This window comes from Xiphophorus maculatus, chromosome 20, assembly GCF_002775205.1.
Source record: "Xiphophorus maculatus strain JP 163 A chromosome 20, X_maculatus-5.0-male, whole genome shotgun sequence".
NCBI classification, from domain to species: Eukaryota; Metazoa; Chordata; class Actinopteri; order Cyprinodontiformes; family Poeciliidae; genus Xiphophorus; species Xiphophorus maculatus.
The window spans coordinates 23,517,565-23,541,806 of NC_036462.1; the positions used below are offsets into that span (position 1 = coordinate 23,517,565).

At 38.2% G+C, this 24,242-nt stretch overlaps 3 protein-coding genes across 4 annotated transcripts; 1 reads left to right on the forward strand and 2 right to left on the reverse strand.

Annotated features, from left to right (window-relative positions):
- The first annotated feature begins 436 nt into the window (after positions 1–436).
- On the forward strand, positions 437–10,094 carry LOC102217836 (dnaJ homolog subfamily C member 16-like). Its single transcript, XM_005798014.2, has 15 exons — positions 437–831; positions 986–1,052; positions 1,182–1,327; positions 1,625–1,800; positions 3,000–3,184; positions 3,440–3,544; positions 4,516–4,674; positions 4,777–4,907; positions 5,310–5,487; positions 5,689–5,871; positions 6,009–6,085; positions 6,375–6,455; positions 6,568–6,663; positions 8,225–8,395; positions 8,480–10,094. Exons 1-15 carry the CDS (start codon positions 641–643, stop codon positions 8,958–8,960), a joined length of 2,427 nt encoding a protein of 808 aa, XP_005798071.1. The 5' UTR covers positions 437–640; the 3' UTR covers positions 8,961–10,094.
- A 534-nt stretch (positions 10,095–10,628) lies between these two features.
- On the reverse strand, positions 10,629–15,792 carry cda (cytidine deaminase). Its single transcript, XM_005797978.3, has 4 exons — positions 15,563–15,792; positions 14,778–14,889; positions 13,112–13,169; positions 10,629–11,607 (listed from the first exon to the last, which is right to left on the reverse strand). Exons 1-4 carry the CDS (start codon positions 15,702–15,704, stop codon positions 11,467–11,469), a joined length of 453 nt encoding a protein of 150 aa, XP_005798035.1. The 5' UTR covers positions 15,705–15,792; the 3' UTR covers positions 10,629–11,466.
- Positions 15,793–18,576: 2,784 nt separating this feature from the next.
- On the reverse strand, positions 18,577–22,128 carry LOC102229995 (trypsin-like). 2 transcript variants are annotated; one of them, XM_023325213.1, is made up of 6 exons: positions 22,034–22,128; positions 20,952–21,023; positions 20,690–20,840; positions 20,344–20,485; positions 19,293–19,544; positions 18,577–18,841 (listed from the first exon to the last, which is right to left on the reverse strand). In XM_023325213.1, the coding sequence occupies exons 2-6, from the start codon at positions 21,013–21,015 to the stop codon at positions 18,692–18,694; spliced, it is 759 nt and encodes a 252-aa protein (XP_023180981.1). In that variant the 5' UTR covers positions 21,016–21,023; positions 22,034–22,128; the 3' UTR covers positions 18,577–18,691. The 2 variants fall into 2 exon arrangements, with proteins under 2 accessions (XP_023180981.1, XP_014323870.1); XM_014468384.2 differs by having other exon boundaries at positions 20,952–21,020; positions 22,034–22,110.
- Between the last annotated feature and the right edge of the window lie 2,114 nt (positions 22,129–24,242).

The window sequence follows — 24,242 nt, forward strand, 5'->3', positions numbered from 1 at the left end:
AGTGGGTAAATGGATTAATCAAATAATAATAATAATAATAATAATAATAATAATAATAATAATAATAACAACAACAACAACAATAATAATAATAATAACAAAAACTAATCCAACCTAAAAAGATATTACAAGTATGCTGGGAAAATAAAATACTGGTAAAATTAGGTAGTGTTTGTAAAATATGAACAATGTTAAGGGAGTTTCAAAATTTCAATATTGTTTACCTTCATTTTTCTTTCACTCCGATGTTCTCGTTTTGCTTGCTGTCAAAACGCGAACATCGGAATATACACTTGTCGCACTTGTCAGCTTTCTTTGGCATGCATGTTTTGTTCAATTCTATGATTTATTTATTTTTATCTGTTCATTTGGTAATTTGAGGATATCAGAGAAAATTTATTTTGAAAGGTCAAACAGGAAGTTTTGCATTTCGTAGGTCGCCTTGGCTGTCATGGCGCTATCGGTCGCTGAAGTCCATCATATGTAAGGAAAACGATGGCCTCGTCGTAGTAAAGCAGTCGTATACTATATAGTAATTCGACTTGACGTTCAGAACTTTCACTGATCCGAACATGTAAGGTTTATTCTCCGATTTATGATAGCTAACTGCCGTAACGTCAGACTGTAGCAGCAGCATAAGATGATGACGGATCGGGGCACCGGTTGGATTGCTCTGACATGTCCAGTCACTCTCGCCATCTTTCTACTAATTATTACTTCACATGTGGTGCAACCGACTAATGAGTTTGACCCGTATAAAGTCCTGGGGGTCAGCAGGAGGGCCAGTCACGTAGAAATTAAGCGGGCATATAAAAACCTGGCCAGAGAATGGTGAGTAACACAAGTGTGTGAGAGGCCATTAGTTTGTATTGTGGGTGTGTGTCATGTTCTACAAAAACCGGTGTCAATAATTGCTGATCATTTACCACTAAATATGTTTCATTTGGCTTAATATATGCTATAGTTTATGATGTCTTTTCTTTAGGCACCCAGACAAGAACAAGGACCCCAGTGCTGCAGATATGTTTATTAAGATTTCCAAATCATACGAGGTGAGTTGAAGAAATATTATACAGGCTACACAACTGCTTGCTGTCATATCTAATTTTCAGCTCCACTATATCATTAATGAAATCATGAGTATAAAAACAATCTCCTTTCACTTCTGTTTTTACTCACAGATCCTGTCAAATGAGGAGCGACGGTCCAACTTTGACCGCTATGGGCAGATGGATGAAAACCAGCCTTTCGGACAGTCACAACATCATGGGTTCCGCCACTTTGACAACAGCTTCTACTTTGATGAATCTTTTTTCCATTTTCCCAGGTATTGTAGTTATTGTTGTTGTTAATAATGCAAAGGAGATGGGTGCAGCTACAGAGTAGAACCTACCCCAAAATAACCAATAAAGTATCTAAAAATATATCAACTTACTAAAAAAATAATTATTCCCAAAAAAATGGGCTCTTACTTTACTAAGATAAGATGGGAGGGAAAATGTGTAAAGATCAAAGTTAGTCCACCCCTGCAAACTCCTTATAACGTGCATGCATGTAGATATTCTTGATTTTGCAGAGCTTCTTGTTGGCAAACCCTAACAAAAACACTTCTGTCTGGTTCCAGGTCCAGAGACTTTGCAGACAGCAAGTATATGCTGCACCATGCTCAGTTTAACAACGACATTCTCCCAGACAGCTACAAGAGGCCGTACCTGATCAAAGTGACTTCTGAGTGGTGCTTTACCTGCATCCACATCGAGCCAGTGTGGAAGGAGACGGTGCTAGAGCTGGAACCTTTGGGTACAGCTTTGAGTATTTTTAAAAACGTCACAATACTCTACGCCACATGTGTCAAACTCAAAGCCTGGGTGCCAAATCTGGCCCGCCGTCTCTTTTTAAGTGGCCCTATAGACTCCAAAATACATCAATAACTCCCTCCAGTTTTTCACAAACCTGCAAAATTCACACAAACTCAACAGATCCCCACATTTTTTTTTGTAATTTTTGCTGCAGATTTCTCTCAAAATTGGCCAAAAACATTGAGTTTAAGTGACTGCTACCTCAGCCTTACATCCTGTCAAGTCATAGTTTGTGATTGATGCAGCGATTAAGAAAAAGTCACATTTAACATCATATATTAGCGCAAACATCATAAAAATTCCTTACAAATATGTCTAAATTAGCACAACAACATCTGTGATTTTGATTGCAAAAAAAAAAACAGAAAAAAGCACAAAATCCTGGATGGACTGATTGGTGTGAAAAGATGCTCAATATTATTTAATTTTAAGAAACACCTATTGAATGCAGACACAAACAACTGTTTTAAATCGGTTTCATCAATACATTCTCACACAACAGACCCTTTAAGAACAGTCAGATTTTTGATATGGCCCAAAATGAGTTTGTCACCCGTGCTCTACGTTTAGTGGTTAAACTGATTTAGATCACTGATTACACATTCTGCCAACAGAGCAATTTAAATGTGCCTTTAATTCTCTATTTAAAATTGTTTTAGTTGCTATAAAGCAGCGAATATTAAACATATCAAAGCCTGCAAAGTTGTCTTGGTTTCAAATAAATCTATCCAATAAATAAGTGGATCATATCTCGACTGATTTTTGCACCAACCTTAAAAATATTCCTTTATTAGGCTTTGTTGATAAGGAAACAAGGCCTATATGTTTATGTGTAATAAAATATCTAAAATAAAGGAAACCTGAAAGGGGACCAGCACTTTTTCACAGGTTTCTATGCGTGAGTAAATTGGCAGCTCCACTAGTGGTGATCGTGATTTGCCTTGATCAAATAAACATATTTCTGAAACTTCCTTCCTTGGATGTATTACATGGATTTGACTATCAAATTTTTGTGGGGTCATACTTATATGAGCAGTTCACTTCAGATATGTCAAATTTATACAATTGTATCCATTGACCATGTTTGTTTGTTTGTTTTTTTACCTCATTATATCATTGTTTATGTCAATGTTGAATCAGGCGTGGGTATCGGCATCGTGGACGTGGGTTCGGAGCGTCGTCTGGCCAACCAGCTGGGAGCTTATCGGGCTCCCTCCATCATTGGGCTGGTGAACGGCAGGATGACCTTCTTCCACCAGCATGTGGTACGGGAGCACCTGCGACAGTTTGTGGAGGATCTGCTGCCTCACAACCTGGTGGAGAGGGTAACTGCATTTTCATTTCGCCTTTACAAAGGTTTCTCTGGAGTTACAGCCTGACAGCTGCTTCTGTAGTTGATTCCTTTTTCATGCAAATAGTCACACTAGGGATACAGTGGCTTTGTCCTTTAATTAGTATTTAGCAAACTGAGGTGTAAATACACGGCAGAGGGTCAAACACACCTCCTTTCTATTGCCTGTTGTTATCCTGTTTCCAACACTTGTCTTTATTTTACTAACTTCTATGATGTTCTCTTACAGATCAATGACAACAACTATCAGGCTTTTCTTGACCGGTGGCATGTGGAAAATAAACCCAGTCTGCTGCTATTTGACCAAGTTCCTGTTGTGCCTCTTCTTTATAAGGTAAAGGCATCTGGTCGACTTTAGACATGTGAAAGTGCATTATTAACCTACACATATATCATTAATTTCTCATCACCCAGGCAACAATTATCTCTATGGAAACATCACAGTTTGACCATTTTTAATAGCATCTCCAACAGGATTAAAAACCTTGCATAAATCAAGAACAAATACTTTCTTTAGATTATATTTGTTATTGACAGTTTGGATTCTCTATGTCATCATAAAATCTTTTACATTCTACAGAATTAAGTTCAAGCCCTTAAAATATCTTAAATAAATCTCTTTCTTGATTTGTGTATTGCTTCTGTCCTATATAGTTATTCTATATGCTGCAGCTGCGATATATCCTGCTGAGGATCTGGATTTAATTACACTGTCAAATAACAATCAGAGTGAATAACTTTGCTCCTGATGTTAGCTAATTGTTCCTTTGTTAAAAATGATTTAACGGATTTATTGCAATTTACACTCTTGGTGTCTTTACAGTATCCAGTGTGCTGCAGCAATCCCAATTTTCATTAACTTTTGAGAATAAATCAGAAAGCAGTGCTGTTAGATTACCTGTAAATGTGAAACCATTCAGATTAAAATCTAAAAACACTATCTTAAGTTGACAAAGTTACATTAAATTTGATTAAGTAGCCATGTTAAACAGAACTTAGTAAGCTATTAAGATGACTTTAATTGTTCAATTGTTATTCATGAAAAGCAAGTCCTGAGTTTGAGTCACAATGGTAAATGGTCTTAAATAGTTTAATATGTCCCTTACTGATACCTAAAGAAATGGTTTAAAGAAAAAATGGAAATGTGACCACAACAGTGTGGTAATTTTTTATTTAGTGGTGCAAAACATTTGGCCAAAGACTGAAGCTAAAAAATCCTGAAATATTTTTATAAGAAGCAAGAGAATTTTGTCTATTCATGTTTTCTAAAATCATTTCTTTCTATTCGATCTTATCATCCTTCAGTTGACAGCTTTTGCCTTTAGAGACTACATTCGCTTTGGCTACGTGGATCAAGGTGCGACGCCCAACACTAAGCTGCTGCGGCAGTTCAACATCAACACCTACGCTCCCACCATGCTGCTGTTTAAGGAGGACACAGAGAAGCCTGTAGACATCATCCAGGTACAACTTGTGTTCTCTGAAGACCCGGGACCTTCCCTATTAAAAAAATGTTTAATTTTTTGATTTAAATTTTGAACTCCTCTTGACGTTTGTTTCTTCCAGGCCAGGGGGATGAAGAAGCAGCTCATGGACGAGTTTGTTACGAACAACAAGTTCCTACAGGTGCCACGGCTTGTCAACCAGCAGCTTTTTGATGAACTGTGTCCTGTTAAGCAGTTCCACCGACGGAGGAAGTAAGAAAAATTAGCAGATTGTTGTTGTCATAGTATATTTTGTAGATGGCTTGATTAAACTCCTTTTTACAAAATTTTTCTGCCCCTTCTACACTTCTTCTCTACATACAAATTATGTTTGGGCGAGACAGAAATTAAAATTCTAAAATAATTTTTAAAATTATTATTGTGTCCATCAGTTTTCAAATCTTTTCACTGGTGTCAAGTTTATTTTAGATGTCTTAGAATAGTTTTCCTGCCAGAAAGTGAACCTCTGCTATAATGTCCGATTACGGTTTCTAGCAGATATTCTTCCTGTATTGCTCTTCATTTGGCTTAATTCTGTGGATCTCTGTCAGAGATATTGTTTCATAACCTAACCCTAGTTTAAACTTGTACCATGTGTTTTTTGTATTTTTTCAGGTATTGTGTGCTGCTTATCACTGGTGAGGATGAAGCCTTCCTCCCAGGCAACAAGGCTTTTGTGGACTTTGCCACTGTTAACAAAAAAGACATCCTACGCTTCGCATACGTCTACCAACGTCAGCAGCAGCCTCTCTGTCAGGCGCTACTACCCAACCAGGCTGCCGCCTTCCCTCAGGTCGGTTCAAGCACAAAAATCCACAAACACCAAGTACAAGATGAACTTTTTTATTTTTTCTCCCTGCACTCCCCCAACCCCCACTGACGGCGCACAAAATGTTGAAGTCGTATAGGATTCGTTGTTTCAGATTACAGACATGCGACGCGCAATGTGCCGCGCCGCCTCGGTTTAAAAGTGTTCTCCGATAACACTTGACAGGTGGTGATTCTGGAAAGGCGGAGTCAGGCGGGCAGGGTGCTGTTCCGCTCCGTGAGCAGCGGCTGGAACGGCAGCCAGGAGGACAAGTACCGGCTCAACGAGCAGCTGGAGCTGCTGCAGAAAGACCCCACCTACCTGAGCTCAGACACAACCTTACCAGAACTCAATAATGAGATGGCTCCGGTAAGTCGCAGACAACCGAGCGCAGTTTGGAGACAGAAAGCTGTTTCTTTCTTTCTTTTTTTTTGCCTTGCAGTCCTGTTTAATTTTTAATGCCTGCATTTTTTTGTGTGTCTGTGTGTTTTTGATTTTTTCTCCAGATTTTTATTATTCAGTGGATGAATGCTGCGTATGATTACATCCTTCAAATATATGATGGCCTTCTATACTCAAACTGGTAAGACAGTACTCCCTCAGGAAGCTGCAGAATGTGATGGAAAAAGAGATCAACGGTGTTTGTTGAAACAAGATCGGATGCTGCTTTAAGATCTGCGTTGGTCCTTCTTTAGTCTGTCCTGTTAAAGCTGCAGTGCTCCTCTTTGAAAGTTATACAACAACTAGTGACTGAATTGGCAATGCAGTGTCTTTTTATGGGAGTGCTATTGGGGTGAATCAACAAATACACCTGTGTCTGGGAATTTTAGTACATTTTTAAAAATAATATTTATATTTTTCCCTACTTCTAGGCGAGAGATGATGCCTATCCTGTCCTTGATCTTCTCAGCTCTCTTCATTCTTTTTGGTACTGTAATAATTCAGGCTTTCAGGTGAGTCTTAAATCAAATGCAATCAGTTGAATGAGTGTGCAGAAATCTAACCTCCTAGTTCATGGCTAGAAGAACTTTCACCTCTCATTCTCTCGTTTGCTGTTGTTCACAGTGAGCCAAGTGAGAGCAAACCTCAGAAACCGAAGGCAAAGGAGCAAAACGCAACTCAAACAGAGGATGATGCATCAAGCAGAGCAAATACCTCGAGGTAATGCAGTAAGTTGAAATGAGCAGAAGATGGACCCAATATATGAGACATCTTGCATATCTCGTGTGAATATCTGTAATGATGTACTGGGATTAGTAACTCCTAGTCTCAGACTAGCCCCTACAGAGCATGCCTGCACACAAATGGCTCAATTATTTTCAGCTGGTCAGTTTTACATCAACATATTTTTGGTTTAATTTCCACGACTGCTTATATTAGCTCTGATATCACTGTAATTTTATCTCTGTGAAGTCCGATCAATGCAAGAAAGACCTCGCAAGATGATTCCTGTCACGCTCAGCTGGAATTCTGATTTAGCAGATCTTCACAAAACAATAAAACATTTGCCACTATATTGAGGCTAGGTTTTATACACAATATTGAAATTGTTTTTATTTTATTTTATTTTTTTGACCATTTTTCAAGTTTTGATAAGTTTGGAAAAAATAAAATTGAGAAATGTTTAATTTTAAACACTTATTTCTTCGATTTCAAGGAAAAAATGTAGTGATTCTTAATAAATTCAGTTTTTTGCATTAGCAGGCATTTTAGTTGCATTATTTAGCTTTGATTTAATTTTTTTAATTAATTGAGTAAATGTACATTCAAAAAAGGGAAAAATGGATAATTTCACTTCTTTCTGGACTTTAGACAACTTCAAATTCTGGTTAAGCTGGGCTTGAAAAGTGCTAATTTTGAAATGCTTATAAGCAAAATACTTTACATTAAAAGACAAAGAATTCACAGTCATTCTTATTTGGCAAATACAAATAAAGTTTAAAATTTTGCTATAAAAATTGTCTGAATTAGTCCAGATGTACAAAATGTTCACCATGACTAAAATAAAATCTGTAGACTTTAATAAATTTATACTTTCTACTTGGATTCATACTTTTAATTTAAAAATTGATTAGAGTTTCTATGAACTTTCTAACTAGTCAGTGGCTTTTTGTTTTAATGGATGATAAATATGATGTGACACAGAACTCATATTTAACATTCAAACACACACAGTGAGCAGAAAGGTAGAAAAAATGTTAAAAATATCCAAAGCTGTACTCCAACAAAGAGAGGCATCGTGGAGTCACCAGGTCACCTTGACAACCATTAGATACGCTACACATACCAAGTAGTGCGAGTGACATGCCAGAAACCTTTGCTTTTAGTCCTGCAGTCACAGACACAAATCTGTTGCAAAACTCCACTGGGACTTTAATTGGAACTGTGTGCTTCGAGCTTCCTCTGCAATAATCACTAGAGTTTTGTTTTTCATGAACCAAAAGCTTGAGTGGTGGAGGATCTGTGGTGCTGTGGGCCTGTCAAAGTACTTGGTGTCATAAACTCTATGAAATTCCAGATTTAAAATTAAATCGGGTAGAACCGACTAAAAAGAAAAAGTGGAATTATTTTTTTTAAATAATGTTTTTATACACATCCCTACATGTAGCACACCTGTATCCCTTTCAAAGGAAGCACCAAATATTCCCAAAGTATGGAGTTCCTAGCCTCATCTACGCTGTTGTTCTCCAGTTAACTCTCCTCTCCTCTTGTTGTTTCGTAGCCGTCCTCCAAGGAAGGACTTTGTGGAAGTGACAGAGCTAACAGACGTCACCTACACCAGCAACCTGGTAAAACTGAGACCGGGTCACATCAACGTTGTGCTGGTGCTCACCAACGCCTCCAAGAATGCTCTGCTCAGAAAGTTTGCAAAGGAGGTTTTCTCTTTCTCTGGGTGAGTCTAATAAGATCCATCTGCTGTGTTAAGAAGTGGCCCATAATTCCTGTTGTTTATGCTGAAATTGCTGTCCTACTTCAGCACTCAGACCCTCCACTTCTCCTTCCTCAACGCGGATAAGCACCATCATTGGATGCCTTCGCTCCTTCGCTCCGCCTGTCCTGCCTGGCCGAGCGAAAGCCACTCGGACGACGAGGAGTCCTTAGACTACACGGGCCACGTCCTGGCCCTCAACGGGCACAAGAAATATTTTTGTCTCTTCAGACCCGTCTTCACCGGAGACGACCCCAACGACTCGTCGTCTGACTCCTCCGACTGCAAGAGGAAATCACGGTCCAGATCCAGGTCCAGCTCCCACTCCCGCTCTCGCTCTCACTCCAGGGAAGACGGAGCCGTCCCCAAGAGAGGCTCGAGCAGGGCCACGAGCATAGAGGTCCACCACAAGCTGGACAGGCTGGGGTTGTGGATGGAACGGCTCATGGAGGGCACCCTGCCCAGGTTGTACGTCTCGTCGTGGCCTACGCTGAGCGATGCCTCCAGCGCCTTCTCCGCAGAGACCTGAGGTCAGAGAAAAGAACAGCTGCACCTTCTGTTTTTTTGTTTTTTTCCCTCCTGAACAAAGATAGCTGCAGAGCAACCATGTTGTTTTCAAATAACTGTTGACGTTCTGTGTAGCGCGGCACTGATCTGTTGGTGAGCAACAACACCTTGTCCATATTGCTTCGTCATATTCACAGTCTGGATGATTCACAGTGCAGGAGATGTTAGCTGTGCCTAGCCCTGTCTGAAATTGGAAATTTATTTGTTTATATGTATTTTGTTATGCCATTGTGTACCATAGGTTTTATTTATAAATCTCTGTCATAATTACATGGGATGAAAATCCTCCAGTAACATCTGTCGAAATGATTTGGTACAGACACACCCGGCTCAATCAGGCCCAGATACAAGCACTGCTTTCATCACACCCAAATGCACTTGAGCATAAACGCAAGAGCAAAGAAGAAGCAAAAAAGAACTAAATAACAAAAAAAACAAGTAAAAGAGATCAGTAAAAGAGTTCTGAGAAAAGTCCTTGCACGATAATGAAAAAGCTTCCAGAGGCAAGAAAGATCTTCTGCTTATACAAATTCTATTCCTTATATACAGGAGGTGTACATTCAGCCTGTATGTTGGGTTATAGAGCCAGGCTTGGATATTTAATGTCCAAAACATCCAATCCAGGACCTATATACTTGGGATGCATTTGTTGGGCTAAAATCAGTTCCAGCAGCAAGAAAAATGTGTGAGCCTATCTTTAAATATTTATTGTTGCATTAAGAAGCCATCTAAATGCTGAAACTCAAGAGAATATGTAAAAAAAAAAAGAGAAGCAGATTATGGGTACAATCCAGTCCTGTCATTTCTTTTCTCTTTTTCTGCCATATCAGCTACAGAAATGTCTCTGGTAAAGAGAGTTTCATTTTCTTCATAATTACCAGTTTATCTGTAGAGAAAAGGCAGACACGGTACATGGCTTTTTGTGTGTGCACATGTTTTCTTCATCTGACCCCAGGAGTTTGATCCTCTGCTGTCTCTTATTTATTAGGTGAAATCATTCAGTGTGTGGCATTTTTTGCATTACTTAAATTATTTAAACACGCACCAAACCTCTGAAATGCACCTCAAGTTTAGAAGCTTTAAAAAAAAAAAAAAAGAGAGACTTCTCTTTAGAGATTGATTTTCAGCATGGGGCCTGAAGGAATAGAGTTAGGCTCAGAATTATTCATACCCTTGGCAGACTTCATACTCCCAAGAACGTTTTATTTAGCACATGTTGAAAATTACTTAAGCCATTACTTGATCAGTGATAAAGCCTTTAGTGGTTTTTCAGCAATCAAACGCTCCTTAAAATTCATGAATCTTACAGATTCCAGTCAAAGGCTGCCTCAATGCTAAGCAGTTATTACATCCAGTCAGAGGAAACATGTTTGCCAAATGCTTCTTTAAATCTAGCAGATACACTTTTCAGTTTAATCACAACTTCTTCCCCCCCCCATTAATTTTTTAGCTGATGGAAATTTAAACTTTGAAACTGCTTCAAGAGATTTTAAACATCAAATAGGGATATTCGGAAATGTTCATTTAAAAACTGAAAATATTTTTTGTCACATTTGGGAGAAGCAGTCAGAACCTATTATTCTGTCTTTTTTTAAATCTTAACCTTTAACCTCAAATGTGTAAGCTTCAAGTAGGTAGACTCAAAAAACGCTGCTGGATATTTTTTTTTTTTTTACACTTCTTAAATGTTTCACTTTTCCTGATAATTCCTTAACTACTAACTATAGAAAATGAAAGATTACTCATTTTCAGAAAATGTTTATTTATTAAAATGTGTGCATCAATTTCTGTTTTTGCTTCTTGGAACTAATAAATATTTTTATCTACATTAACAGGGCATCAGTTGTTTTTGAGTCAGTGGCGCAAAACTGAAAACAAATCTCTGTTCATATTTTTATAATGTGGATATAGAACATGTAACTACTGTTTGTTAGCAGAAAACACAAAAATGGGTATTAATCATAAATATAACTGCTGCTAAACATGTGGTGTTTACTGTTAAAGGTGTGTGCAAAACAAACAAACAAAAAACTTTTAAGTGAATTTCTTTTATTGCAGTACAGTAGCTTCACTGAAACTTTTAGAAAAACTCAACTAATATTTTTTTTCATTAGACATTTAATTATTTAAAGTAGTATGTTGTGTCTTAGATCCCCAACATGAAAAAACATGAGAACATGCTATTCAAATTAGGCAAATTTATGTTAAGCTCCATAAGTCAGGGTGCTAATGGCTCCAAAAAATAACAACTCACCTTTAAACATAAGGGAGGTAAAGACCAACACACATTTTTCAGTTTGAGATTATGCTATTGCAACTAGATATGCTTCTATTCTATAGATTTGTTTTTCTTTTTTTTAATCATACTTTACTAAAGATGACAATAAATGTGGAGAAGACTGTGTATATGCTAAAACAGAGTGCATCTCATTTTGTTTCTGTAAATTAACTTGTCATATAATCCAAACTCAGTGATTGCTGGGAATGTTGGACACCTTCTTTTTGCACAGGTCATCGGGGCCAAAAGAGCGGGGCAGTAGCTCGTCCACAGTCATCTTCTCGTACGACTTATCGATCTTTGTAAGATAAACCTCCCATTTACACCCAAACTGTAGTTGGAAGAATACAAAGATAAGAATAAATACTTTTTCTTTTTTATCTAAACATTATATCTTTCTATCTTAGATGGTTCATTCACAACTTCATAATAATATGCCATGTGCAACTCAATTACTCAGCAGTATATGTAGTGCATGTACACTGCCTGGCCAAAAAAAAAGTCGCCACCAAAAAATGGTCACACTAATATTTTGTTGGACCGCCTTTAGCTTTGATTACAGCCCGCATTCGCTGTGGCATTGTTTCAATAAGCTTCTGCAGTGTCACAAGATTTATTTCCATCCAGTGTTGCATTAATCTTTCACCAAGATCTTGTATTGATGATGGGAGAGTCTGACCACTGCGCAAAGCCTTCTCCAGCACATCCCAAAGATTCTCAATGGGGTTAAGGTCTGGACTCTGTGGTGGCCAATCCATGTGTGAAAAAGATGCCTCATGCTCCCTGAACCACTCTTTCACAATGTGAGCCCGATGAATCCTGGCATTGTCATCTTGGAATATGCCCGTTCCATTTGGGAAGACAAAATCCATTGATGGAATAACCTGGTCATTCAGTATATTCAGGTAGTCAGCTGACCTCATTCTTTGGGCTCACAATGTTGCTGAACCTAGACCTGACCAACTGCAGCAACCCCAGATCATAGCACTGCCCCCACAGGCTTGTACAGTAGGCACTAGGCATGATGGGTGCATCACTTCACCTGCCTCTCTTCTTACCCTGATGCGCCCATCACTCTGGAACAGGGTAAATCTGGACTCATCAGACCACATGACCCTCTTCCATTCCTTCAGAGTCCAATCTTTATGCTCCCTAGCAAACTGAAGCCTTTTTTTCTGGTTAGCCTTACTGATTAGAGGTTTTCTTACAGCTACACAGCTGTTCAATCCCAACCCCTTGAGTTCCCTTCGCATTGTGTGCGTGTGGAAATGCTTTTGCGTTCACAATTAAACATACTCCTGAGTTCTGCTGTTGTTTTTCTTCGATTTGATTTGACCAAACGTTTAAGTAATCGCCGATCACGATCATTCAGGATTTTTTTCCGACCACATTTCTTCCTGGAAGACGATGGTTCCCCACCATCCTTCCAGTTTTTAATGATGCGTTGGACAGTTCTTAACCCAATTCTAGTAGTTTCTGCAATCTCCTTAGATGTTTTCTCTGCTTGATGCATGCCAATGATTTGACCCTTCTTAAACAGACTAACGTCTTTTCCACGACCACAGGATGTGTCTTTTGCCATGGTTGTTTAAGAAATGAGGAGTTACTCATTGCATCAGCTGGGGTTAAATAACTTGTTGCCAGCTGAAAGATAATCGCCTATGCAGTACTTATCCAATAGGAGGCTTGTACCTATTTGCTTAGTTAAATCCAGGTGGCGACTTTTTTTTTGGCCAGGCAGTGTATATATCTTTTTGTATATTTACCCTCAAACTAACATGTACTGCCTGGAGACAGAAAAAAACAGGTATAGATAGTACAAAAACACATCATACCTCTCTCATGACTTGTCTGCAGGCTCCACATGGGGAGATGAACTCTTTCTCCATATCACTGAAAGATCAGAAGAAACAATTTCCTTTAAACTAGAATAAATGCATTTCCTCTGAAAATGCAGTGTGGCTGCTGTATTCTTGATGTAAAGCAGGAACACTTGTTGAAGAGTAAAAATAAGCATCAATATTAAAAGAGAAGGGCTGCACTATAGCGCAGTTGGTAGAATTGTTGCCTTGCAGGAAGAAGCTCCTGGGTTCGATTCCAGGCCCGGGGTTCATTGTTCTTTCCAAATTCTCCCTAGGTGTGAGTGTGTGTGTGCATGGTTGTTTGTCCTGTCTGTCTCTGTGTTGCCCTGTGACAGACTGTCCAGGGTGTACCCCGCCTCTCTCCCGGAACGTTAGCTGGAGATAGTAACAGCACCCCTCCCGACCCCACTAGGGACCAGGGTGTACAGAAAATGGATGGATGGATGGATTAAAAGAGAAAAAAGAGGATATAACCATGGAAAAATGAACTCTAAGTATCATGTTTAGGTGTTAGATAGTATGGAAAAGTGAGGTCGATGCAGTAGAGCACTCAGGTTATAGCAGAAGGCCTCAGAAGTTATTTCAGAGATGAAATATGTTTATAATACTAACATCTAAATGGCATGTGCCAGCAATAGTTTAAATGCTAATCTTGGCTAATATAAAGATATAAGCTTATTAGCTATGAATATCAGATGTTACTATGCTATGGTTGGGTAGCATTAGCTAGCATGCTAATAAAAGCTAGTTATCCTACACTAAAAGCAGTTTTTAAGCTATCATAAGCTTAAATGCTTAATGTATTGCTAATAGGAGTGAATATTAGCTTTGTGCTAATGGTGGTTAATACGCTAGGAAAAACTAATGTGCAAATTTTAGGACGTTAGCTAACATTAGCAACTGTGTTCAGCTAATATGAAGACCTTAATATCCTTAAGAGTTAATATTAGGTTATGTTAGCTATGTTAGCATTGACTTACTTTAGGCTACTTCCTTAATATAGACAGGTATTGAATATTTGGGTAAGAAAGAGTGAAATTTTTCATGAACAATATCAATTTAGTTAGTCGTGAATGACTAACTAAAGTCTCTGGTTTGGTCTGTTAAATTAGTGAGCTGATTGCCAACTTAAAGCCTCCTAAGGACTTTATAGACTTAAGAGTCCATAAAGTCTCCAAAGTCTTTATGGAGAGGTCCGGTGGTCGCTCATGGAAGTTTGCATACATTAATAAATTTCTCTTTATTATTTAGAAGATATGAGTACATGAGAAGAGCTTTCCATTCTAGTCTATAGGAAATTTAACCTCTGATTACAATGAAAGTGATTATTAGACTTGCTGTAAGTTTAAAAAATGTTTCCATTGACGTTTCAGGAGAGAATTTGTATTGGTATTGGTCATAATGAGAGACAATGACTCAGATTTAGCTGGATAGTGTCACTGGGTAGAGGGCTTTTTTTTCTGGGAATGTATAATTTTATTACCAAATGTGTGTGAAACTGGGTATTATTGTTTAAGCATTTTGATGTGCAAAAAGAAAAGCAATGTGAAGTGGCTCATGGATTGATAATTCAGAAGTGTCTACAGGACAAATTCCTGTCCTGGGTGAATTCCAGACATCAATCAAAGGCGCTAGTTACCTGGCAATGGCAATGGCAATGAAGTCTTTGTAACCTTCTGACACGGCCTTTGCAATGACATTTCTTTCAGCACACACTCCCAGGTTGTAACATGCATTCTCCACATTGCAACCTGACAGAGGCACAAACAGACATAATGAGTGATCCTGTAAAGAGACCCACTACAGGTTAAAAGAGCTGGCTTATTTACTTATTCAGGTCTTTTCAAACAGTGGCTCTCTGGGTCTTTGGACTCACAACTGTTTGCTTGTCATTCACCTCACCACCCTTCACCCCACCCCCTCATGTGATGAAAACAGGTGACTTGTCAAGCTTTGTGCTGTCCAGCAATGCTGACAGGACACCTGTGTCCGTGTACAAGGTGAGGTTGACACAGATTGCATCTATATCATTAAACGGTAGCATATGATTCTGTCAGATGGACTTATGATGTCCTGTCACCTAGGAGGATTATTGATTGATAGGCTGGATTGTAATCCTTTACTCTGAATTTTCCACATAGTTAACTCTTAGGTAACAATTAACATTATTTAGCAGCATCAGCTTCAGAACAAACCTACATATGTGCCGATTAGATTATGAATAGGGCATCTTATCCCAGAAGTCAGAACTGATTTGGCTGAGTCAGACTGCATAACACTGAACACAATGTACTTATAGTTTTTCAGACTCCTGAAACCCAGTCATAAGCAATGCTACCAGTTTTCTGTTTGATTCTGTTAAAATCAAATTCGACCTCTGTTCATCCTATGTTCTCTTCTCAGTTGTCCACACCCACAGCTTACCTGTAAAGACACGGCCGTCTCGAGTCTTGAGTGCAGCTCCCACTCTAAATTTGCTGTAGGGAGAGTAAGAAAACGTTTTGGCCTCGTGGGACTGATGGATCAATTCATTAACTTCCTCCTGTGACAAGTGCCTTTGGTCCATCCTGCGTTCTTTATTTTGTTGGCTTGGTTTTGAGCATCTAAATGAGAATGATGTGGCTCTGCTTTAAATGTGAAAAGGACAGAGGGAAAAGGGGTGAGGGTGCAGTCATACAGCCAATCGTTTGCTCGGAAACCAACCCAACATGGCGTCATGGAGAAAAGGGGAGGCGGTTTTAATCCGCAATAAGGGACAATTATAGCAAAATATTCTTGGGCGAGTCTTCTGAACTTTGATGTGAGTTGTTTCATGCAAATCTTTCCATTCCAGTTCTGGTTGTGTATTTGTGTTGTGCATTTGAATAGGACTTTTCATTGGCCTTTTTTTTACAGACTATAAAAACGTATGTGAATATTTTTGAAAGGTGCTCGTGTCCACATGGAGCTCAATGTGAGCAAAATGACATAAAAGGGCAAATAAACGGATACAAGTGGTTTTGATTTGTTCTGCGTTATTTTAGCTTTATTATGTGCACTAAAGCCGCTGAACGTTCAATAAAAGTTGGAATAATTTACCTTTTTTATTTTGTGAGTATACATCACAATATTTACAGCAAGCATCAGTCATCAAATGGGGCAAAATATTTAATAAGGTATTTAACAAACTATGACTCTTACCGCTACAGTTATGTAGAATTAAATTAATTGTCTAATATAAAATAAAAATTAGCTTGATGCTCTCTGGCATCTTGCCTTGAGCACAGAGTTTGAGAGGTGCTTTTTCCTATATCATGCTAGCTATATGGATTTCCCATTTAGCGGGAATATTGATTATGATGAGATTTTCTCCAAATCAAGAGTCCTTTTCAACCTGGATAGCTCCACTGTTGAAAATGTGGAGGTGTCCAAGAGCCAACAGTCATAAATGACATTGAAATAAATTCCACTCCAACATCTGGAATGAGGTGACGCCTCTGGAACCTGTTGTTGCAGGATAAATGTCCCAACTTCAGAAGATGTGCTTTTAACTTAGCAATACTCTTTGGTCCTCATCCAACTAAATTTAAAATCTAACATAAGTGATTGGCTGGCCTAAGGCCTGCAACCTTAGGCCAGCAGGTGCCTAAGGTTTCAAGGCACCTCCAGAAGAGCCCTGACTATGAGAAGAAACCTTTTCCCCGTGTCAGAAGTCTCAAGGAATAAGAAACTGGATTTGTCAAACACGCTGAAATGTAATTAAAACTTAACATAGGAGGACCAATTTTCAACAGATCTTAGGTATGCTTAAAGCTTCTTTCACTGCTCTGCCTGGTAAATAAAATGAAGTAATACAGTGGCTATTTGTCCTAACCATATTATCAACTAAATTTAGTTCTGACTTTTTGTTTCTTTCCTTGGAATTGTTAAACACTGAGAGCAAAACAACAACTCCTCTGCACTCACAACCCTTGGTTTAGCATCAACTCCTGCTTTTTCCATTCAGACATGTGTTTTTCCAGATAAACTGGTTAAACAAACAAAACTAGGTCTGACTCATAAAATATTTGGACTGGTTATACACCTTGAAATGTAATTAAAAATTAATATTGAAGGAACAATTTTGAAATGATTTCCAGTATGCTTAAAGCTTACTTCACTGCTCTAAGTAAAATGGTTATTTGTTCTAAACATGTTATCAACTAAACTAAACTAAACTAAACTAAACTAAACTAAACTAAACTATTTCTGACGTTTTGTTTATTTCCTTGGAATTGTTAAACACTGAGAGGAAACACAACAACTCCTCTGCTGTTACAACCTTAGTTTAGTGATTTATTGGCTCATCTGACAGGAATCTCTTCCTTCTTCAGTGGACCCAGCACAGATCATGTTGCTTGTGATCCTGAAGTAGTAGTAGTACCAACACTCTGTAAAGTAATCCACATCTACAGACATCAGCTCAGGGGACAGGCTCTGGCCATAGACAGAGGTGACTCCCCAACCGCTAACTGTGCACCGAACAAAGTTTTGCAAAGTGCCCGTATGGGGCAAAATAACTGGACTGACCACTTCGTTGATGACAGCAGGGCGGTCCAGCTGACCACAGAAGAACAAACCCTTCACTTAGATATATTACTTGTTGTTAGCAGAGCATTTAAGATGCTTCTCAGCAAAAAAATTCACATTTCCTTAAAAATAATTCCTGTGATATACCTTATTGAAAAATTAAAAAGGTAGCAAGGCAACCATTCTGTTGTTGCCATTTTTTGATTCGTCCTGAGATTTTGCATATTCCCTTTTTGCCGTTATTACACTTAGCATAATTTATAGCTTGCAGATTTTTCTTAAGTATGCATTCATCTGTAGAAAGAATTCAAGTGTCACATTTTATATGACTATTATTATTCTTGTTGTTGAGATTTTTTTTACTTTCCAAAAATACTCAAAATCTTTGTTAAAATTATGCCTGCTGCAATGACAATAGTAGAGAAAATTATTTATAGAAATATTTACATTAAGATTGAGATTAAAAATATATATCCCATTTTACATTTTGCATTACAAACTGTAAAAGAGGATGTCAATATTTTGAAAGACACACGTGTTCATGTTTAGCTCAAGGTGAGCAAAACAACAAAAAGGACAAGTCAGTTTGAGAAAATATGTATCTTTATTTTAGCTTTTTTTTTTTTTTTTTTAGCTTTTTTTCTTTCCTTGATAGAAGAATTGTTTGAGAGGGGTAAAAAATCCCAGACATGAAGTTGAAACCTTATTTGAAATAGGGTCTAAAAAAAACAATGAAAGTGAATCTTTTTTCTTTTTTTTTAAAACAAACAAACTGTGTCTCTCTGGGTTGATCTGTTATAATGTGAATAATCTGAGTTCCAGTCATTGATTAAAAAAGAGTGTAAAAAGTAACACTGTAAGTTTGGGCAGATTCATTGAGAAGATTCTGAGCAGATTCATTCACGTTTATTAAGATAAACTATCAAAAAGACAGAAAAGCCTTTTGATCTTCAGCATCCATTTGAAGATTCATCCGAGGAGTGTCTTCTTTGGCCTGGTGGATGGTTAGCTGTTCTGGATGACCCAGTCGATCCATGAGATGTAGTTTCTCACATTAGTGTAGACGCCGGGGTAAAAAGCATAAGCACAGCCGATGCCCCATGACACAATGCCTTCCAGTCTACCGTTGCAGACCAGCGGTCCTCCTGAATCTCCCTGGCAAGGGCAAATGAAGGGGATATTTTTTATGAGCTAAATCCCAGCAGTCTAAAGTGATGAGATTAAAGGTTTTGATTAAAAATCTAACTTTCGTGTGTGACACAACCATCCCCAACTCTTGTTCCCCCCCCCCACCCCGTTTAGAAAATGTTTTTTCCAGATAAACTAGTTAAACAATCCAAACTAGATCTGACTCATAAAATATTTGGATTTGTGAAACACCTTGAAATGTAATTAAAAGTTAATATTGGAACAGTTTTGAAAAGAACTTAAGTATGTTTAAAGCTTACTTCACTGCTCTAAATAAAATGGTTATTTGTGCTAACCGTTTTATCAACTAAACTTATTTCTGACGTTTTGCTTCTTTCCTTGGGATTGTTAAACACTGAGAGGAAACACAACAACTCCTCTGCTGTTGCAACCTTGGTTTAGTGATTTATTGGCTCACCTGACAGGAATCTCTTCCTCCTTCAGTGGACCCAGCACAGATCATGTTGCTTGTGATCCTGAAGTAGTAGTAGTACCAACAGTCTGCGAAGTAATCCACATCTACAGACATCAGCTCAGGGGACAGGCTCTGGCCATAGACAGAGGTGACTCCCCAACCGCTAACTGTGCACCGAGCAAAGTTTTGCAAAGTGCCATTGCGGGGCAAAACAACTGGACTGACCACTTCGTTGATGACAGCAGGGCGGTCCAGCTGACCACAGAAGAACAAACCAGTCAGTTAGTCATCTCAAAATGTTAGTAATGCATATGAAATACTTTTCAGCAACAAATCCTCACAGGCATCATATAATTCTGCTTTGTAAAATGTCCAAGTGAAATTAAAAAATGAAAAAGGCGACAATGAAACTACAGTGTTGATGCCATTTTTTTCTTATTTGTCTGCTAATTTCTTATTCGTCTTGCATATTTTTGCCTTTTTTTTATTTTTTATTATTGCACTTGGTGTTGCAATCCAAATCATAATGTGCATACATTTTAAAAATATTCATCTGTAGAAAGACTGCAAATGTAGTCTGTAGAAAGACAACATTTCTTACAATTATTAATTATAATTACAATTATAATAATTATTATAATTACTATAATATAATTATTATAATTATAATAATAATATTATTATTATTGCACTTTTTTACCTTCCAAAAATCCTCATAAAAATAATAACAATAATTGCACAGAAAATAATTGCTAAAAAATATTTATATACATTAATTACACTTCACATTAAAAATATATATTAATAAAGGACATATTGAAATATAATGTTATATATTTACACATAGCTGCATATTCCATTTAAATACTACTTTTGGACACCAATTGGATTTGAAATGTGTGTATACGGTCAGCTGACATGCTAAAGTTTTCATCTTCTCCCTTTCACATCTATGGGAAATCATGGTCTGAAATTTCAGTCTATACGGTGGCTCCCAATTCTGAGTGACTCAGCATTTTCTAAATCAAAACATTTGTCACAGTGGATGTTTCACCTTAAGAAGCATGATGTCGTTGTCAAGGTTCCAGTAATTGAACTGGTAATGTTTTATGATTAACAAGACGTCAAATATTTGCTCGTATCCTTCCTTTTCTTTGATGTTGTGCTCCCCAAGGACCACTTTCATCAGCTGATTCCTGCAGAGGTTATTAGAAAAGCACACAATTCACTTCATAGGGTTTATTTAAAGACACCTGATGAGGTTAGAGTTATTTGATGTTATTTCTTTCTGCCATAAAAGACTGATTATGATAATACATTTTATGTATGTAGACTAACTTCTGATACATATTAATGTGTATTGGTGTGACTGGTGAAGGTGGACAGCTGCAGTAACTTACGGCCTCCAGCAGTGGGCAGCAGACACCACCCACTGCGGGTGAACCAAGGTGCCTCCACAGAAGAGGGAATCTCTGTACAGGAGAGAGGCTTGATATTTGATAGAGTGAGGCTCTACCACTGTGCCACCAACAATTCTGTTACCATTCTCAACTAAAAGAGACAAAGAGAAACAAAACATTCTTTCTCCTCTACCAAAGGTTGCATTTGCAAGCAGATCCACGTGAATATTCTGGCAAAACAATAATGCATATTATCTCTCACCTGCCAGGTTAACAACAATCAGGGGGAGCAGTAAGAGGAGACAGTAGGGAGAAAGTTGCATCATATCAGCTGCTACAAAAAAAAAAAAAAAATACAGACAATAAAAATCAAGTTAAGACAAAAATCCTCACTGAAAGCTGATGGAAAGGGCACAAGCGGTGTGCTCTTCATACACACAAAATAAACAAGTAATATTAATTCATTCCATTTTGAATTGCTAAGTGAATGACAGAAAGACAAGTAGTAAAATGAATCTCAGAAGTAAGATCATTTTCACAGAGCAGCAATAAATCATAACTATCAAATACATGAAATGTATAAGACTTCAGGATCAACTCTTGCACAGAAGTTTGGAGTTGTGATCAGAACAAAATATAACAGATTATAACATGACATAATGCAATACAACATATCACAACATATATAACATGACAGCTTCTTTAACAACATAAGAAAATGCAACATAGCATAAAGTAATAAAATGTGATGTAAATAATCCAACATTATGTAAAACAGCATAATGTAACTCTATGCAATATAAAATGACAGCATAACGTAACGTAACGTAACGTAACCGTGAAGAAAAGAACTCAAAATCATTCATCACCCTGGCAGATTTAGGTTTGCAGCAATCTTTTAGTATGATCAACATTTTTCTTTTGACTGGATGCAACATTAATCTTCTGGGGTCCCCCAGGAAGATTATGTAGACTGAGATAAAGATTAGGGTGATAGCAATGAGGCCTTCCATCCTCAAACACTTGGAGATTGTTACCAAAGAGAAGTAATCAAAACACCAGCAGAAAACTAAAAGGGTTTAATTGCTGTATTGCCAATAAACATTTTTCGCTCGATCATTTGGAGGTGTATACAAAAAAGTCTTTGCTGCTTTAAATGTCAAGTGGCATGTAAAAAGACAAACTGATACTTGTTTTACATTGTTTTATTAGAGATTCCTTTCTCATTTGCAATCGAAAAACAACTTCTTGGACAGAGGATGAAAATCCTTTTAAATCTAAGTCTGGCTGAGATGTGAATAACACTCTCACTGCTTTGTGGTAACAACATATAAGCTTTCTCACCTTATCAACAGTTGGGTCAAAATCCTCCAAATTACCAGCTTCAAGATACACTAAAACATTCCCACACATCAAGAGAAGACTGAGAAGTCTCAGGACTCTTTTATACTCTAAATAAGCCTGTCCCTCTCATTATCCCTCACCATTATTAACATCTCTGTCACATTCAGAAAGGAGAGTATCTGACCCAGTACTAGAAGAAAAAAAACACTTTATCCTTCTTTTATTACACCTTTTTCTTTGGGGGGCCTTTGTTCTCACAGCATCAACTTATTGTTCAGCATTGCAGATAAAGTGAATCTTTGCAGACATGAAACCCAACAAGCCAGTGAAATGACAACCTATACTTGTTCGACATGTTGTTTTTATATGTTATAAAGAGCCCTCTAATGTTCTGTCCACCTGAGATGTGGCAGGAGATGATTGCAGTCATTCTTTCTTTGAACAAGGAAAGGTTTTTTCTCTTTTTTTTCTCCGGTATTCCTGTAAAGCTGCTCAGAGAGTAAATCTTCTTAACCCTCTTTGTACATCTCATATTGACTCGTGATCAAAAATAATGACCATGTGTGAAGGTGTTGCTAACCGTGCTTCAGCTGAATCGCACTCAAATGTAACTCTGTTCTTATTTCATTTTCCCTCACAGCCAAATTCGCCCCAGACTCCCCTCATTTATCTCCTTACAGACTTTGCAGCCATATGGGTGTTTGCAACTCCCAGCCTACATACAATCAGCACTCCCCAAGGTGTCATTCCACCTGTGAGGTTGGAAGGTGATAGCATGCTCAGCTTTCCCTTGGGTGAAACGTCGCTGTGACAAAACAGAGTGTGCCTTTGTGTCTGGTGTGTTTGTGAGACAGGGAATGTTTTGGGAAATGAATGTTGAAGTTGAAAAATAGAAAAGGCAAGACAATCAACCCTTTCCCACAGAACGACACAAACTAGTGCTTAGTTGAAAGGAGGTGATACACGGTTTATAAAATCTTTTATGAATAAAGGCATAAAGGTGTTGTGCATTTCCACCTGAACTGACAGAAATGGCAGGAAGAGTAATAATCAGAGAAATAGCCATGATATCTCTGGAGAAGCTGCAGAGGTCCACAGTTTAGAAAGTCCATTAACAAGACAACTACAGAACCATAATTGGATTTTCTTGGGCTGTTTTGGAACATAAATATGATTCTGTCTGAACGATTCAATGTAAATATAAACTCTAACCATCTTGCCATCTCCTGCTAAAGAAAAGCATCCTCACACAGTATGATGCTACCACCACCATGTTCCACAGTGAGGGTGGTCTGTTCAGGGCTCAGTTAAAATAAATGAAGTTTAAAAATATTCTGTTCATAAAATAATAAATTAATGATGTACACAAGAAAATAAAAACTTAGAAAGGAAATTTTGGAAAGTCTCTTTCACCATTTTCTTGCTGTTAGTCTGGTGCTGTGTTCATTTGCAGCTCGGACTTGGGAAACACCTGGCCATGGAAGGTCACACACACAAAGTCGTTTCTCCCTTTCTCTGGGTAAAACATCAGTTAGTCAGATGGCTCCACATGTGGGACAACAGGAGGTCAGGTGACCGCCTCCCCTTACTCCTCCTCCCCTCCCCCAACACACCAAAACTTCCCTCCCAGCCCTCCCACTGTGGCTGATATTGACTTGCCAGATGGCTGATCATAATCATCATTATCATCATCTTCATCATCATCATTGTTGTGGTAGCCGCTGGGTTGATAAGGACTTCTTATCATTGCTGACACAGATTCAGCAATGGCCAATGAGTCAGAAAGAGACACTTGTGTGCAGAATCCCTCTGTGTGAATAGCCCCACGATTACACAACAAGACCACATGGAGCATACAGAAATACACACACACATATACATACACACCCATACACATAGTACGTCTTTTGAGAGACTTTGCATTTACTTCTATTCATTTTTCATTAATTTCTATAGCCAAACCCTGATCCTAACCCTAAACCTAACCTAAACTCAGTTCACACCTTTGTCCTAAACCTTAGCCCTAACCCAAAAACAGCACCTTTGGGCCCCATATGGACCAGTCAGTCCTCACACCGTAGCATTTGTTTAAAAAAATGGTCCTTAGACTGTACCAAATACATGAACACATACACACACTCACAAAGACACCCCCACACACACGCACGCACCCCCCCCCCCCCCCCCCCCCCCCCCACACCCACAGTTA